Below are 19,372 nucleotides of genomic sequence, written 5' to 3' on the forward strand. Positions count from 1 at the left end.
AGTATTCAGATGATTACTGCACAGTTTCCAATCTAATTAAAATTATATCTTCACATCGCTCCCATTTACTGATATGTCGCATTGAAGATCTAACAACATCCCGTAGAGGGTCATGTTCAGGCGACCTTTGCATTAACCAATCAGATGAGAGCTTACGCATTTCTGTAAGTGATGATGTAATGATTTCGGAACACACTTGCTATGATAAAAGACCGAGAGGTGTCAAATGAGCATCGAAAATGGCGGCGCCCATGACACCACGCCGTGTCTATCTACAAGACAACGTTTGTACAATTTGTGGATTTTGCTTTGAAATAAGAGAGACTTCCTCTTCTGGTGATCTTGTCGTTAAAAAATTTAACAACCTGAAACTAAAATTAACCTTTGACAGGCTTCGCAATATTCAAACTATCACTGGACCAGACGAAAAAGTGGATTTTGGGCTACGAGGTGTCCGCATTAAATGGTACAGGTCCTGCTTTCTGATTGGTTGAATGAAAGAGTTATGTCGCGTTTTGATTGGCTTGTTATAAATGCGATAATGCATTCATGTTGACCTCTGACGTGACCCTCTATGGGATGTTGTTAGATCTTCAACGCGACATATCAGTAAACGGGAGCGATGTGAAGATATAATTTTAATTAGATTGCACAGTTTCCAAACATTTAGCAAAAATGCAGTGCCTTACATTTATCTAGTTTATGTTCTATTCTGTGGCTTTGAAAGTGATTAGGATCAGGCTGTTTTTTAGCTGATCGCCTAGAGGTCATAGGTCGGGCAGTTACATTATAAGGGATTTGTATTGCACATAGTGTAAAAGTTAACTTACTACGTAGCTTCAACTAGGGGGATTTCTCTTTACCTCAGAGGTAAAACATCCAACAAGTCTTTGATTATGGGTATGATTCTTACCAAATGCATTACATTTTTTCCAATTCTTCCTTCCTATTACAATACACCAGTTGTTTAAACTGACTGTCTGGAGGTCAAAGGTCAGCTTGTTATATCAGTTGTGAATTTGAACTGTCTTGAGGTGAAAGATCTGCCTTTCATATAAGGAGTTTGAACTGGCTGTCTGGCTGTCAGGTCAAAGGTCAGGTTGTTATACATTAGTGGAATTTGGTTAAAACTGTTTCTTGGAAGAAGAATCTGTTTTGGCCCAGCTTGTATATCAGTTGTGAGTCTAGAGGTCAAAGGTCAGATTGTGCTATTATAAAAGAAGCTGAGAAATTGGTGTTTTAGATTAAACACTTCATTGACATAACATCTTAATGGTATTCAATCTTCGCTTGTGTATCTTACTGAATTGAAAGCATGTGACAAAATGATTATCAAGAAATTAGTTTCAAAGTCTGATTAAGTTTAATTTACTATCAAAGGATGAATAAGGTAAAAAATAATGGATTTGCTTTGTTAAAGAAAAGGATCAAACTCACTTCATTATTATAAATGAAACAAATTCACATTCAAAATCAATCATTTCATATCACACAAAACATATGTAAATACACACTGAGATTGAGGAAGATAATTCTGGTGGTTATTTCTGTCAAATCTACATCCCTACACCTAATCATAGATTCTAATGATTTCAAATATTTCGTTAATCACAAACAATTTCAGTTACATCCTTGCTGACACCTGCATTGGTAACAAGTAATGTATATCCAAAGTATCATAATTGTGATACTGCTGCCATGGCAACCACTTTATATATCCAAGGTGATAATGGTTTTGTGACAATGTTGCCATGGTGAACGTTATAAATATATCCAAGATAACAACTCTATGACTTTGGTACCATGGTAACTGTTTGATATATCCAAGGTTATATGTTGGTGACACTGTTACCATGGTAACCATATGATAAATATATACAAGGTAACATATTTATGACTTTGTTGGCATGGTGACCACTTATATATCCAGGGTAACAATTGCATGACATTGTTTCTATGGTTACCATTCATATATCCTGCGTAACAAATGTTTGACACTGTTGCCAAGGTCACAAATGTTTGACACTGTTGCCAGGGTAACCAATTATACATATAGGTTAGCAACTGTATGACACTGTTGCTATGGTATCCCTTTTTCAAATCCAAGTTAACAGCTTGATGACATTGTTGTTAAGGTGACCATATTTTTTTTACTTGTATAATATCATGATAATCAGTTAAATAACTGTACGGAAAGTTGATTATTGACATAATTATATTACATCTACGTTAGTTATTTATTACCAATATCCAGAGGTCGTTCCATGGTTATTGCCACAGGTTATAAGTTGGACTTTTTGTTTTCGTTGATTTTGTTTGATAGAACAACATCATAAGGCATTTCTGAGGACAGTAGTGACCTTTGGTCAGTTCACTGCCAGGAAACACTGTGTACTCTGCTCTAAACCTTGTTACACTAGCAGATATGTTGGACAGCAGGCAGACATACATTCCAGTGAATGGTGATTAGGCCATGCTGAATACCAAGCATTATCACAGACATTGCCAGTGTTAGGTCCAACTCCGCTATCAGCACAATCCATCGTGATTGGATGAAGCACTGCCACATGCTTCAGTTGATCGACCAATCAGCATTTATTGGTTTTACCTGCTGAGATTAAATGACCACATGTGATAATGCCAATTTCCATCATATAGGTAGATCATGCGAGTTGTCGCGCATTGGCCGCCCATAATCATTCCGCTCAAAACCTTCTGATCGACTTCTATAATCACTTCTTTCAAATCCTTCTGACTGGCCATACTCATTTCTGTCAAATCCATCAAAGTCTGTCTTTTGATAAGCGTCGGGATAGTTGTCGGTGTGTTCTAGCATGCCATTTGTCACCGGGTCCATGTGATCAGGCATCTTGTTTTCGGCATTGAACAAGAGCATAATAAGTCTTACTACAAGTTCCATAAGTTCCATGATAGTTAGTACAGATATTCCCATCCACAATCCAAGAGTTCCACCAATGTCAGCAAATAAATCGGCGAGCTCATACGCTGGCATCTGTTTGAACTCCACTACACTGAGATCCTCTAGGTAGATATTGAGTCGTAGCAGATTCTGATGTATCATACTCGTTGCTCTCATAATTTCCTGGCGTTCTTCAAGTGGTAAATTTGTTGTTAACATCTTTTTTCGATTCTCTTCGGTCATATTTTGACTCAGACTGTCATATTTCTCTATATTCTTTTTCAGATATTTATATGCTTCATGCATGAATGTCTTTTCCATTCGACCATGATAGAATTTCTTCAATGCATCAAATTGATAAAACTCGAGAGGCCAGTATGACAGGGAAAGTGATTTTTGATAGGACGTTTCAGAGCAGGGTTGGAAACACTTACACGCTCTTTCGTATGATCTATCATTTGCCAGTTTATGTAAGGTTTCTTCTTCACACTTCAACATCTCCAAATTGTAATTGACCTTTTCCATATTTGGTGATTTACTTAGGTTGTTAAAACGCTCCTGCCAATTATGAATTGTACCGCAGTATGTGAAATTTTGTGCATCCTCTGTATCAGGGAGACCCGATGATTTACATTTGCACGTTTTGATCACAATCTGTTGTTTACACAGTAAGAGACAAGAGAAAATTGTATTTCTGTACGTTTTGATCCCTTTTAACATATCTTTGGTACAATTTCCATGTGGCGATGAAAGACGCGAATGTATGACAGCTTTTAATCCCACAGAAGAGGAAAATCCAGGTGGAACATCAAATCCAAGGTCAACAGGGCTTGGCATCGTGTTTGGGGCATGAACTTGAACCCGTATACCAGCACTGTGGGCTATGTTGTCATGGATATTGTACAGGCCAAAGGCACCTAGTGGTGGGTCATCATTATCAAGGGAGATAATCATGGAAAGACCATTTTGTGGTCCAGTTGCATGCATAAGTATTTTGTTGTTAGGGTCTCGTTCTTGAGCACTATTGAATGTGTAACAGTTGAAATAATTTTTTCCATCGAAATGTTTTGTAAAATTTGTTGCGGAACAATTTTTCTGATTGAATTGACAATGAATTAAGATTTCATTAATGTCGTGACCAACCATTGTTGCTTCAGACATCATGTTCTCATAAAACCCTTGTGTGGATTCGACACGTGTTTGCTGTTCACCAAACGACACTCTGTCAATGAAACCAAACCACTGACTATAATCAGGAACCTCCATGAAGCGTTCTTTCACTTTTGTCAGTGACATGGCATGTGTGTTACATATGGTCACAGAGGGAAACTCGACAGGCATTCCGTCCTTCATTTCAGATACCTCCACAACATGGAACAATAGGTATTTACGTACTAGTAATGATAGTTGGAGAGTTGCAGCAGTAAACCCGACAATCACAAGTAAAGCCCACATGACTTTCCTCTTTGTTTTGGTTGATGTTGCTATTTTTGCCAGTCCATGGGCGTTGCTTTCTGATCCGAGTTCCGCTATGATAGTCAGTGCACTGTTGTTTTTCCGGCGTCCCGAGTGGTTCACCATTCTAAGTTGGTCCTGGAATCTTCCAAGTTTTCCAAACGCTGAAAACTTCATATGCTCTGGCTTAGTGCCCCTGTAATGACAAAATATAGCCAGCATTTATAACAGTAAACTAAACATCACAATCAAAATCAAGAACAATAGCCACACAGCAGAGGAGAGATTTGAAATAAATAAATTGATGCTATGATTTCTTTTAACATATTCCGAACTTAACATATTTCATGTCATTGAGAGTGACTGAAAGCAAACAATAATCATAAATTCATACCACTACAAAAACAAACAAATGACACAATTAATACGGGAAAATATCATTATAAGTACAGACAAAAACCACTATAATAGGTAAAATACCAAATAAAAGATATTCTTAGTACAAAACACGACTATAAATACAGACATACTACTATATACTGAAAAATACCACTGTAAGTACAAAAACACTGAATATACAGAAAAATATACAAAAAAATACCATTGTAAGTTCTAATACATGTACCACTATATACACATGTAAAAAATACCATTGTTAGTATGAATACCACAATATACCACCACTATACCTGGTAAGAAAAAAATACCACTATATATACAGAAAAATATCAATATAAATACAGAAAAATTCTAATATAAATACAAATAACATTGTATACAGAAAAATACCACAAAGCATACCACTTTATATACAGAAAAATACCAATATGAGTACAAATACCGCTATATATACTAAAATATACCACTATAAATAGGAACAATTTACTAATCGTTGTACACTTGGGGACTGATAAATTATTGGAAATTTCAGATTGTCATTATCAATGCACACAATGATATAGGGAGTTGGATGATGTTATCATGAACTTTTTAGCCCATCATCAGATCACCCTGCATCCGTGGTCTGTCCGTGGTCCGTCGGTCGTCCGTCGTCCGTCCTTAAACAATTCTTGATTTCGCTATTTCTCAAGAAGTACCCGAGGGATCTTTCTCAAATTTTATATGTAGGTTCCCCTTGGTCCCTAGTTGTGCAGGGCAAGTTTTGAGACTGATCGGATAAACAACATGACCGAAAGGCAGCCATCTTGGATTTTTTATAGTGAAGGTTTGTTATCACTATTTCTCAGGAAGTACCAGAGGGATCTTTCTCAAATCTTATATGTAAATTCTCCTTGGTCCTTAGTTGTGCAGGGCAACTTTTGTGACTGATAAGATAAACAACATGGCCGACAGGCAGCCATCTTGGATTTTGATAGTGAAGGTTTGCTATCACTATTTCTTAGGAGGTACTGGAGAGATCCATTTCAAATTACATATGTAGGTTTCCCTTGGTCTGTTGTTGTGCATGTTTAATTTTCAGACTGATTGGATATAGAAAATGTCCGACAGGCCACCATCTTGGATTGTGACATGAAAGGTTTGTTATCACTATTTCTTAGAAAGTACTGGAGGGATCTTTCCCAAATATGTAATGACGGCTCCCCTAGGTCTGTAGTTGTGCATGTGTAATTTTGAGACTGATCAGATAAACAAAATGGCCAACAGGCAGCCATCTTCGATTTTGAAAATGAATGTTTGTTATTGCAGTTTCTCAATAAGTAGTGGAGGGATCTTTCTCAAATCTTATATGTAGGTTACCCTTGGTCCTTAGTTGTGCATATTTACTTTTGAGACTGATCAGATAAACAAAATGGCAAGACAGGCTTCGATTTATGACATTGACGGTTTGTTAGTACTATTTCTCAGGAATAACTTGAGGGATCTTTCTCAAATTTGATATGTAGGTTCCCCTTGATGCCTCGTTTTGCATGTTATATTTTGAGACTGATCATAAAAACGAAATGGCTAAAGGAAGAACAAAACAGATCTTTCTCATATTGCAATGATCGATTCGATTTCTTTCACATTAAGTACTGTACAAGTAAATATGTGAAATGACAAACTCACTTTGAAAGTTAATTGTCATTTATACACAGCAGTATTAAGTTGTGATCAAAAGTTACCTCAAGGTGCATTTACTGTTAACATGACTCGATCAAACAGATTACAGAAAAGAAGAGAAAAGATTGAACTGACAAAGAACTAATGAAGATGGTACAATGGTGGGAGCCAAGATCCCTCTGGGATCTCTTGTTGGTTATGTTCTAGTTTGTCATGAAGGCTGATACTACGCTGACTTATTCATTGTATAGATATTTTCCATGGTATTACATCCGCAATATGGCAATAGTATTTCTGGCTCCTATAAACTGTTGACTTGGGGAAAATAAAATCTTTTTAAGATCCATTGATTTTGTTTTCACGTCTGAAAAGACACCCAGTGAACATAATATAGATTGGGTTGCCATTTCTCAAAAATACGGAATTGAATTTGAAACCAGTCATGCCCTAAGGACCCCACATGTATGTATCTTCTAATATTTTATATCATAAACAAATAGAATGTATTGCTGTTTGAGCAGCATTTGGAAGTTATTAATGCTTTGCTTGTGTGACCTTACTACAGGTTTGGTGGGGAGTGGTTTTGTGCTATTCAACAATTTTGAAAAAAGGAAGTTAGAATATGATTTTTTTTTGCGATATATACACTACAATAAAAACAGTAGGAATGGGCTTATGCCTGATTGCTTAGTCATCAAAAAAGTAAATTATTTATACAGGACATTGACAGGAAAGCCATTGATCACCTATGATCTGTATTTAAGAAACAATTTCCTTTTAAGTTATACTACGCCGACAGAACACCGACTTACGTCAGTGAGATGAAACCTGCATGGGTGGAATCATGTAGGCAAAAAACCTGTCAACCAACCACTTTACCTAACTTATACTTATTGACACAATTGATTCAGTAATTCCCGTATATTTCTTTCTGAATTTTGTATGTCAAACCAGGCACTACTGTAACCTATTTGTGCAGAGTTCTATAATGCAGAATCGGAGCTTGTCCGATGGCTCTAACAAAATACTATCAGCATAAATTTGAGTGATTTCCCCAGATGTTGACTGAAGTTAACTATAAAACAAATCTGGTAGCTTTCTGTTAGGTGTATGCAGTGCTTGTCAACCAGATATAGACACTGTCATTTGCACTAGACATTATTTTATCAAACTATCAAATTAAGACTTTCTGTTTTTGGATAAGTCTGTCCCTGTAGCGATCAGCCATCATTAGTTTGTTTGTCAGGATACACCTAGATATTTAAAGTTCTTGTTTTCCGTTTTTTCCCTTCAAAGTGTTGCCATGGCTTAGCAGTCAAAAGACTTTCAATTCATATATAGACGTTGCAGTCAACATTGGTTGTTATGGCGACTATACGTGGTGGTCAATAAAATATGACTTCATCGTTTAGGAAAGGGAAGAATATTGCACAAAATCTTCAGTTGGCAACTTTGTTGTTGAGAAATTGCAAGTAATTGTCGACTAATGTACAGTTTATCCCTTAATCAAAACCCTCATGGATATTCAAAAACGCCAAAAATCAATTCATTTGATCTGCAATTATATTCTTGTGGAAATGTGTCAATAAAAGGTATAGTTCCACAACATAATGCTAGAAATAACAGTGATGGATCAATAGTCTCGACTTGAGGGAATGAAGGGTGCACAGATTTATAGAGAATCAGTATAAGGGCTTGGGCCCAGTTGTTCAAAAAGTGATAAGCTTAATCAGTGATTTTTTAAAGTTTATTTTTTTTGTGTATCTTCAACACACAACCATTAAAAGAGTAAAAACTTTCCAGAAACCAAATATTTTAGACTAAAGTTACTTGTGTAACTACATGTACAAGTTTTTACCTTGTATAAATGTCGTCAAACAGTGATTAAACCAATAACCTCTTGAACTACTGGGCCCTAGTGATAGGTTGGAGGTGGTAGGGAAGGAGGGGTTAAATTTCTGTCAGGGGGAGGAGTTGGATGGGGGGAGGGGAAACCCTGGTGGAGGGGTTCCAAAAGTGTTCCCGTCACCTATTTCGTTAGAAAAAAGTTTATGAGTTACCTAAAACAAGTTGGATCACAGAAAGAGGTATTCTTCTGAAACTGTGCAAATGCCTCAGCAGTAATTTGTGATGCGAGACAGCATCTATAACTATACTGAGTGGTTGGGTATGATAATAGGATCTGGCAGTGCTGACAGTGTGTCTGGTTGGGTGGTGCTTTGTGGGGATTGGCTAAGAATTACACTGCTAATGCTGGGCTTACAGATGCTAAATCATCTTCATTGTAATTTTTATATTGAGAAACTCACAATTTTTAGATCTGGAATAATGGCTGTTACTAGCACCAAGGGATAAAATGATATTTTCAGAGTTGTTTAGGTAAATTAATTGAAATTGTCTTCATTACAGTTGTTTGGTTATTTTTGCATATGAGAACTCGTTGAGGGACAAGCATGGTTAGCTTAACATGCTTGCTGAAAGGTAGAATTTTAGGTTGAAATGTTTGTCAAAATTATATACAAAGATGTCTATTCATTTTCTTTCTCAATTGATGATGCAGATGTAAAATTGTTTGTTCAAATGATAAACATTAATCAGGATATATACAAATTTTTGTGAATATTTTCATTGAAATAAGTGTGTAAAAGATAATTTTTTTTATTGATTGTTAATGCACTTCCGATTTCTTTAGTTTTTCTGTTCAGATGATAATTAACTATCTGCATGCTTGATCAAATTTCCATGAAATTTATATCAATTTCATGGATTCGATTATTTTTCCTGGAAAATGAAAATACCGAATTTTCCATGAAAGTATTTTTATAGAACATTTTGAATGTAAAAAGAATTTCAGCCTTTTGTTTTTGAAATGCCCTTGATGCCCTTTTTGTGTTGATCTGTCTTATAAAAGCTAACTCTGATAGACTTGAACAGCATTCTTACATCAGTAGAACTGACCCTCCTATCACAGGATGGCTTACTTTTGATTGCATAATTAAACCTTCATTGGTAAGGAATTAGATTGTCTGCATTTTCTAGTGGATGTCCCTAATGAGAGGATGGTACAGGGATGGTTTTTAGGCACCAGTCACAAGAAACCCTATCATTATGTCTCATATTAACGTCATTATCATGATGAACAGGAGACTAGATAGAGAAATGATATAATTATCGCTAAAGACTGGTTGTCTGTTAGCAAGAAAATAAAACTTGGGAGTTACTGAGTATAGGTAAATTAGGTACAAGGACTCCACATGCCCAATGTTGCTATCCTATTTATCACTCCATGAAAAAAATTCTTCCAAATGTCCTGGTTAATTTCCCTATGTTAAGGTCAATCGAGAGAACATTTCTTTATCAGTATATCCTTGCCCCATATATATTATATAGATATATCAAGATGCTTTTGAGTATTGTCTGCTGCTTTTGTGCCAGGGTTTTCTGGTGAAGCCCCACTGGAAGGGTCCAACACATGCACACAGTGTTTTGTTGTGGCTACCAACTGTTTAAAAGTCCATCAACATTGGCAGCAGTCATCAGAACCGCAATTGTAAATAGTAGTAAATGGGTAGAGCCCATCGCTGTCCGGACAAAATAGGGATACAGAAGAGAATACTAGTCCCAACCAAGCATAATCCAAGGAATCGTATCGCTCAGTTCTCAAAGTATAATCTGAAGAATCGTATCACCCAGTTCGCAAGAAAACAAAAATATCTGGGGCAGTTACCTTTTGGGCAAGTGGCCATGAGTACCTTTGACACTTACACTTGTGCGTCAGTGTTTTATCGTCACGCATTAGATAGGTACATTACAGAACCTATAAATTAACTATAAGTACAACACTTGGGTGTAGCTAGGTAAACAATATAACGTACACTATCCTTCGTATATTGTGTCATCAGGATATATAACCACTAGCAGACGTCACTGAGTCAGAAAAAAGGCCACTAATATAATTATCACCATTGAGCTCTTCAGGTGTCAAGAGAGATGCTCAAGAAACGCTCCAATCTATGACTGACTTTTTTTGGTCTTCGTTATGGTATAGAAGTGCCTAAGTAGACTTAGGTCTATTTTAACTGAAGGTTTGTCAGTGAATTTTTTGGATCTATTGGTGTCTTTAATGGGAAAGAGATAATCATACCTCTTCTTGGTCCATCAATTGTGCCTTTTGTTACATTTGGCTCGGTAGAATAGATATAATCAATATGTTTGTATATTATGTTGATAACTCAAGAGTTTGAAAATCTTAGGGGGGAGGGGGGGGGGGAGGGGATTCATCATCAAAGGCTGATACCACTGTAATACTTGTACTTAGTATGTATAAATGTGATTATTTCTTAATTAAAACAATTTAGTTCATATTTAAAACTTTCAGTAGGCTTATTATAACTCTTCTGTTGGGTTTCCTGTACAAATATCTTTGGTCTGTGAATACTCCCCCATCATATTACATATTCTGTCTAACCCAATTTTAACACAATTCATCCTCTAATTTGATTTTGAAGGAAAATCATGACTGTTTGACCTTCATTTAGACCGCCCAGATCCACTCTGCCTAAAACATCAGGATCTGTTTCCCATTGGGAAGTTGATCGTGCTGTACTGTAGAGTTAATGAAACAGTCTACTACAATAGTTTACATTACGATATATTTCATGACTTTGATCTTCTGCACCAGACTCCATAAACACATCAATACCCACATATAATACTATACAATTATGGACTTTTGTGCTGGTGAATATGATGTGATATAAACCTGAAAAAGTGATATTGACCGAGGCGTAGCCCACGCGAATATCACTTTTTCAGGTTGATATCACATCATATTCACCAGCACAAAAGCCCATAGCTGTTTTATTATATGCCCCAACAATAATATTTTGTATAGTTAACATTTACTTGAACGAGCCTCCGTTTTAATTTAGCCAGTTGAATCCAACAGTTCAGTTTTCGGAGGCGAAGAGTTCGCCATCCGTCATCTTCTGTTTTTGTCTGACATATATCGCATTCCCGTCTTTCTGCGCATGGGCTACGACAGGTTCCGGGGAATTTCCATTTATGTTATATTTAGAAATTGATATTCACTGGATAACCAGTCTACATGAGTTTTTGAGGACTGGTCACGTGTAAAGGATCCGGCCAATGTGATTGCGAGCAATTTTCAAGCATATAATAAAAGATGATATGTGACATTCCATCATTAATATAAAATTTAATGTCTTCTCAGTAATTACGGGAAATTTCCTGGTTAAGGACTCGCATAACAAAATAATTTGTTATATGTTCTTAGCTTTTGAGCTAGTAATCAACTTATTATTTGAAGTTCGACACTTGTGACAACTGTCTAGATTCATAGATGCCTACCTGACTAAGGCTTCAAAAGCATGTTTTGTCAGAGTTTAATAAGAGTGCTACTGGCTTCTGCTTTTCACAACCTGAAGTTTACAAGCCAAACCGGTGAAATGGATGGGACCCCAACCCCCCCTGACATTGACCCCATATGAATCCACTATCACATATTAAAATCTACTTCAACTATGTATTTTTCTAAAGTTGAATATCTGTAGATTTCATTCAATAAAAGATATGTCAACAATTACACATTTAAAATACTTAGAGGCACTGTATTTAACAGAACAAAATTTAGGTAGGGAGAACAGTCATCGCTCCATGCTAGGAGATTAGTTGTTCATGTGAAAGGAGAAGATTACAATCATAAGAAACACTTGATAATTGGCTAATTTAATTGTGTGAATCCTTAAACCAGCTTTTTTCCAGTTTCCTTTTGAATGTGTTACAATATGCTGGTATCATATCAGACAGCTTAAAACAGCACCAGCACTTTTCTATTGAGACATTATGCTTTACGCTGTATTAACCCATTCACCCCTAAAGTCACATTTGAACCTTACCAAATCAAGGACTGGCCAAGTCCAGTTTCAGTTTGTTGGGGTAAATGAGTTAAAATTTAATGTAATCATTTGTTAGCAAGTTGGGATAAGTCTTTCTGGCTGACGTAGCTATCCGACTTATCCTTAGCCATCTGCTCCTCCTATACTAGGATGTGTATATGTGGTTGACTTTGATTCTGTATTGCAGTGTATTGAAGACATCAGTGAGAGAGGCCTTTCAGCACTGCCAGGGATATTATGATTATAAAAAGGAAGCAGGCTGTCAATAAATTACAATTAAATAGCGTTCACCATATCAACCATAGGGAATAGGTTTAATTTATGTTTTATTTCCCCCTGTAAAAGAAATCCTCTCCCTTCATCAGTTGGAATTTGGCTGTGGACACCTGGGAAACATTACAAACTTGTTAGATTCGGGCTGAGATATTGTAAATCTTGGGCTTGTGGTATTCCTCATATAAACTCCCAATCTGTGCCTTTTTTTGTAGTATTTAGAGCTATGGTCTAGATTATTGCATATGTATGTTTCTTAAAGCATTACACTCAGATTTCTCTTTCTATATCGGAGAGCTACTTTTACATCATAGATTTGGCAAAGCATACGTTTTCTTGTAGGAAGATATTGATCTATTTACATGTCTGACCCTCCCACAGCTTTTATGTATTGGGTTGGGACAGGCATTATTAGTGGTCAAGACTGATACTTTGTCAAGACATGGACCTCACCGGTGAGAGGCAGATATCTCTGTCCATCTTAATTAGTAGTCAATCAGTGTTTATTGTGATCCTAGAGTGCTATGTTTATATACATAGCAACAGATCGGGATGAATGTAAGAATGTTGATAAGCAGCTGAAGATAGTCTTTATACTGTAGGCATGAGCTGGGAGGGCTGAACGAAGATTAACTAAATTCTTCGATAATGAATGATCAGTTCCTGTATTAATGGGATGTTAAATTAACTCTTTTATATAACTAAAGCAACATATGTAAAATGTGGGTCATGGCGAGAGGTTGAAGGATTAAACTTTAAAGAGGATGGGTGAATGAGAGGATAAAGAGGATGGGTGAATGAGAGGATTAAAGGGTTAGAGGGTAAATGTGAATTAGTAGGTGAAAGGATTGAAGAGAATAGGTGAATGTGGGGTGAAAGGGTAGGGTTGAAGAGTGTGGGTGAACGAGGGAATGAAAGGGTTGAAGAGGGTGGGTGAATGAGGGGGTGAAAGAGTTAGAGGGTAAGGATTAATTAAGGGGTGAAAGGGTTGAAGAGTATTAGTGAATGAGGGGGTGAAATGGTTGAAGGGAATGGGTGAATGAAGGAGTGAGAGGGGATGGGTGAATTGAGGGGTGAAGTGGTTGAAGTGGATTGGTAAATGAGGGGGTGAAAGGGTTTAAGGGAATGGGTAAATGAAGGAGTGAGAGGGGATGGGTGAATGAAGGGGTGAAGTGGTTGAAGTGGATTGGTAAATGAGGGGTGAAATGGTTGAAGTGAATGGGTGAAGGAAGGAGGGAGAGGGGGTGGGGGAATGAAGGGGTGAAGTGGTTGAAGTGGATTGGTAAATGAGGGGTGAAGTGGTTGAAGTGGATTGGTAAATGAGGGGGTGAAGTGGTTTAAGGAAATGGGTGAATGAAGGGGTGAAAGGGTTGAGGGGATGAAAAGATGACTGTTGCTATTTTGTTGGGTTATCTTCAAGCTGTTGTGCATGTTGTGTTTGTAATTTGAGCAACCTGTACTACAATGTTGATAGTGACAATACACAAAATATGTTGTGATGTAGATTGACACTAGTACACTGCAGTCTCCAATCACTGACCACCTACCTGCTCAGTACAAGGGTGTGGGGTGAAGATTGATGGTAAAGCAAGGGCAGGGCAAGCTTTGTTTGCTGTAGCTTATCCCGTCAAAAAAGGAATTGGATTGTTCCATTGTTTTGTGATGGAATGCTGAGATTACAGGACTAGGAATGCTGAGATTACAGGACTAGGAATGCTGAGATTACAGGACTAGGATCACCAGATCCTATAAATCAATTGCATCCTTACCCAGCTCAGTTGACCCATGCACATCCTGCTGTCATTTCTGGCTCCTGTATGTCAGATTTCTCATCGGAAATATAGTTAAATCGGTCATAATGGCTGCTTATAAAACAAAGTAGGATTTGAATGATATACTAGAATGCAATTGCATGCATTGATAACATTAACAAGTTGGGAGGAAAATGTGCTTAAATCTAACTTGGCGTGGGTCTCAATTTTGGCTTCAAATACATGTATATAAGGAGGAATAGCCCACGTATTATCAAAAAGGTCCTATGGGCCAACTAAATAATTGTGTTTGGTGGCATTTTGTTTGAACTGGAAGAGATATAGTTGGGCTTATTACAAGGCATGGGCTTGTTGGTGGATAGCTACAGTAATGGCTACATATACCTTTGGTACTTTTACGTCTTATTGTCTGATTTGACCTTTGTCATATCAGAACTGTTTACTGACCACAGAGGTCAAGATCATTCCAGAAGAGTTACACGAACTGTAAGTAAAAGTTCTAATTCACTCTGTTGAAATAACAGAGAGTTATTGAGAACTAACTTTGTAATGTAAAACACGACATCACGGCGGATCTGCTCACCCAACTCTTTTTTGTGATTTGATTGGCCAGAAATTGACCTGCACAAATTGTACGCAGTCTGCGTGTTTGGAATAACATGTCAAATTAATTTGGGTAGACATTTAATTGAATGTCTGAGAACATTCATCAAAACCACATTAGCCTGGTATATTGTGCTGACCTTGCTCATTAGAAAGCTTGTTTATACTGATAGACAGGGATTCATTCCTTTTTCAAATGCCAGGGTATTTTTTGGTACAATGCTACACTTCTAAGGAAAACTCAAAAGAAATGTAATTTTGGTATTATATACCACCATTAATGTTAAAACAAGATTTATATGCTGAATTTTGATTTTCAGCAGAGTGATTTTATGTAATTTTCTTCATAAATTTGAATAGAAATTAACATATTGCTTAAGATTTAAATCCTAAGCTTGAGTGTGAATTGATGTTTATTCTGATATTTTCACAAAAAATTACAAATTACTGTCTTTTACTTTACTGTTATATCAAGATTCTGGTATGATCCTGTATATTTAATTGTTTTAGCATGATTCTGGTATGATCCTGTATATTTAATTGTTTTATCAAGCTTCTGGTATGATCCTGTATATTTGATTGTTATATCAAGATTCTGGTTAGATCCTGTATATTTAATTGTTATATCAAGATTCTGGTTAGATCCTGTATATTTCATTGTTATATCCAGATTCTGGTATGATCCTGTATATTTAATTGTTATATCAAGATTCTGGTATGATCCTGTATATTTCATTGTTTTATCATGATTCTGGTATGATCCTGTATATTTAATTGTTTTATCAAGATTCTGGTATGATCCTGTATATTTCATTGTTGTATCAAGATTCTGGTATGATCCTGTATATTTTTACATCAAAAGATATCTCTAGCTGAATGATTGTATGTCATCTATAAAAAGGTTACGAAACTAACCATTCAACATTAAGACTTTCCCAGCTTTCCCATCATGCCATGTTGATCGTAAAAATCATGAATTTATTGCCATGTCATTTTTTTCTTTAAGATTAAGGAAAATTTCCAAATAATAATCTGAAGTTCTTCAATCAACATAATTAGTTGTAAAATAATGTATTGATCAGATATGATGCTTAGCTGGTTTGTGGGGATTATTATATAATATCCAATCCCTTTGATATCAGCTGTTTGATGTTATTGTTTTGAGGATGGTTTTAGAGGCAAGGCAGTGAAAGCACAGCTCTTACAGGACCGATTTATTATAACTTCCTTATGTTTCAAATACAATCAAATATGTTTGAAAGACGATCTCTGCTAAGAGACCACTTTAAAAGCTCCTCATTGAACTTATAATAACTGAGCCTGTATCTAGAGACCACCTGTGTTTATAAACCAGCTATATTAAGAGACCACCTCTGATAACATACCACCTGTATGAAGAGACCACCTGTATGAAGAGACCACCTGTGATAACAGACCACCTGTATGAAGAGACCACCTGTGATAACAGACCACCTATATAAAGAGACCACCTGTGATAACAGACCACCTGTATGAAGAGACCACCTGTGATAACAGACCACCTATATGAAGAGACCACCTGTGATAACAGACCACCTCTATCTAGAGACCACCTGTGATAAAAGACCACCTATATGAAGAGACCACCTGTGATAACAGACCACCTATATGAAGAGACCACCTGTGATAGCAAACCACCTATATGAAGAGACCACCTGTGATAACAGACCACCTATATGAAGAGACCACTTGTGATAACAAACCACATATATGAAGAGACCACCGGTGATAACAGACCACTTATATGAAGAGACCACCTGTGATAACAGACCATCTGTATGAAGAGACCACCTGTATCTAGAGACCACCTGTGATAACAGACCACCTATATGAAGAGACCACCTGTGATAACAAACCACCTATATGAAGAGACCACCTGTATTAAAAGACCTGATTTTTAAACTTTTCCATGAGTTATTTCTATATTAACTAAAACTGTAGTAAGTGATCACCTGTAGTTACAGACAAATAACCTGTATATTGAGACCACCTGTGATAACAGACCACATGTATTAAGTGACTACCTGTATGTAGAGACCACCTGTATTAAGAGACCACCTGCATTAAAAGACCACATGTATTAAGAGACCACCTGTATTAAGTGACCACATGTATTAAGAAACCACCTGTATTAAGTAACCACTTTATTGGAGGCACAGTAGTCCAGTGGTAGGATGCCGGGCTCGTAACCTGAAAGGTTGCGGGTTCGCGCCACGGCATGGCAAGGCAATGTGTGGTATCTTTGAGCAAGATTCTTTACTCAGCTTGTTCCAGTCTACTCAGCTGTAAATGAGTACGTGGTTGGGCAGTGCTAGAATTGTTGAATGCTAGCTGTTAGCGCTGAAATAGCAGCTCCGGCTGTATGCTCCCCAGGGAGTTGACAAATGTATCGACTGGTTGCATAGGCCCTATAACCACGAATAATTATTTGTGAACCGCTTTGAGACGACCTACAAACTAGGATGTGATAAAGCGGTATATAAGAACCTCCAATTCTTATTATTATTATTGACTTCTGGAAGGTGGTTTTTGAATACAGGTTTGAGTACCATATATAATGACTTCACAAACGTGTAATGAATAATTTTGATATGTCTTAGAATATATACTTACATATAATAAAGTGCTATACTGAACAATGGCATAATATACCTGATATATAATGTATCTTAGAGTAGATAGAGTACTCATTACCAACAAATTGCTACCTAACAGAAGGATGGTGCCAGATATTTGGCCACACAGTATGTTGATGATTTATTGAATTAAGCTATAGGTATGTCTGGAATGTGTATTATATATACATCTTTATATACCTAGGTCTATCACTTATTTTATTAAGAGGTGGAAGTTGTGTAGAATTACATAAATCATCATTTTTTTTACCTTTTTTAGAAAGTGGGTCATAAATTTTGAATAATGTGCTTGTTAATTATATAATATATGTACCCCTTAAAGCCTTTTGGTAAGTGGTTTTTACAACATTAACCAGCTTTACAGTGTTTGTAGAAACTTCTATGAGGTTTAATTCTACTATCAAGTGGACACCCTGTGTACCAATTAATAACCAGGTTCCAGCACGCATCCTATTCATTATGGACCCAGCCATCTTCATTGGACCGACGTTGGCACTTTCTGTCTTTTTAAATTATACGTTGTTATGAAGGGAAGCTTTTATTTAGTAACAAAGTTTTTTCTTATCATCTTTCATCTTTCATCAGTTAGTTTCATGATTTTTTAATTACATTTTTTCATGATAAGACTTTTACCTGTTAATATATAATTATCATGCTGAACAATGTTTTGTATACTTGTGTTTGCTAACTCGAGTTCATGTGTATATGATGTCAGATTATGCTAGATGTGAGAGATATATAATTCAGAGGTTTATTTGATTACAAAGTTCTGGAGGAAACCTAGTAGTCTTCAACCCATTCACCCCTAAAGTCACATTTGAACTGCACCAAATCAGTGGCTAGACAAGTCCAGTTTAAATATGTAGGGGTAAATTAGTTAAGGGATTGTAGCAATGATCCCTGAGGCTTCTCTTTATATCTGTAGGCAACAGGTGCTTGCTGTAGTTCTCTTTATGGTCTGGCTAAGAATATGTAGTCTTATATATTTTGCAGTGCTCAACATTTATTAAAAGGCTGGATATGAGTTCAATACCATGCAGGCTATAGTTGGCTAAGTTCTAGCATTTGACTGTACTCACAATTTGATGTATGCATGCAGGTGCAGCACATTGTTGGCCTTACTCATGCATGGTGTTTGAATGTACATACAATCTAAGGTATGGTTCAGCTGTTCTGATGGACTTAGATATTTGACCATGTTCTCCCAACTTGATATATAATGGTAAGATACAGATTCATCACGAGCACTTTATTTATTTTACACAACTATGAAATAAGTCATTTCTACTTATATTAATCACTCTTGTTGGCCCAGATTTTTTTCCTTAATGTGGTCGGGCAAGTGACCCCATACATTTGAATTGAACCTCGGCCGCCTTGGTAAAAGGCGAGCGCGTTACCCAATGCACCACCCAACCAGGACTTAGGTGTATACAATATGTAACCTTAACTTATTCACCCCTGAAGTTTCATAAATGTACATGTCTTCAGGGGTGAATGAGTTAAAGCTTGGTTCCCAATGGTGTTTGACAATACTTTACTACTCAAAAAGATACAATGTACCATGGGTATTTAACAGTATCAAAGAGATTCTGAAGTTTCCACAAATACCAGGCCCGAAATCATCACCTCTGTACACGTTGTCATTGTCAATGCAAAAACATAAAAATAATCACAGAAAAAATGTATTCCAGC

At 36.6% G+C, this 19,372-nt stretch overlaps 2 protein-coding genes across 3 annotated transcripts in view; one reads left to right on the plus strand and one right to left on the minus strand.

Moving 5' to 3' along the window:
- LOC110442847 (protein asunder homolog) overlaps positions 1-19,372 on the plus strand; it is a 225,606-nt gene that overhangs the window by 23,370 nt on the left and 182,864 nt on the right. The window lies entirely within an intron of this gene.
- LOC110442848 (FMRFamide-activated amiloride-sensitive sodium channel-like) overlaps positions 1,368-19,372 on the minus strand; it is a 72,113-nt gene continuing 54,108 nt past the window's right edge. For both annotated transcript variants that reach the window (XM_021486676.1, XM_021486677.1), the window contains exon 2: positions 1,368-4,571. In XM_021486676.1, the coding sequence (XP_021342351.1) occupies positions 2,651-4,571 (1,921 nt within the window). In that variant the 3' untranslated portion in view covers positions 1,368-2,650. The remainder of the gene's footprint in view (positions 4,572-19,372) is intronic.

Source organism: Mizuhopecten yessoensis, unplaced genomic scaffold, assembly GCF_002113885.1.
Source record: "Mizuhopecten yessoensis strain PY_sf001 unplaced genomic scaffold, ASM211388v2 scaffold716305, whole genome shotgun sequence".
Taxonomy (NCBI): Eukaryota; Metazoa; Mollusca; class Bivalvia; order Pectinida; family Pectinidae; genus Mizuhopecten; species Mizuhopecten yessoensis.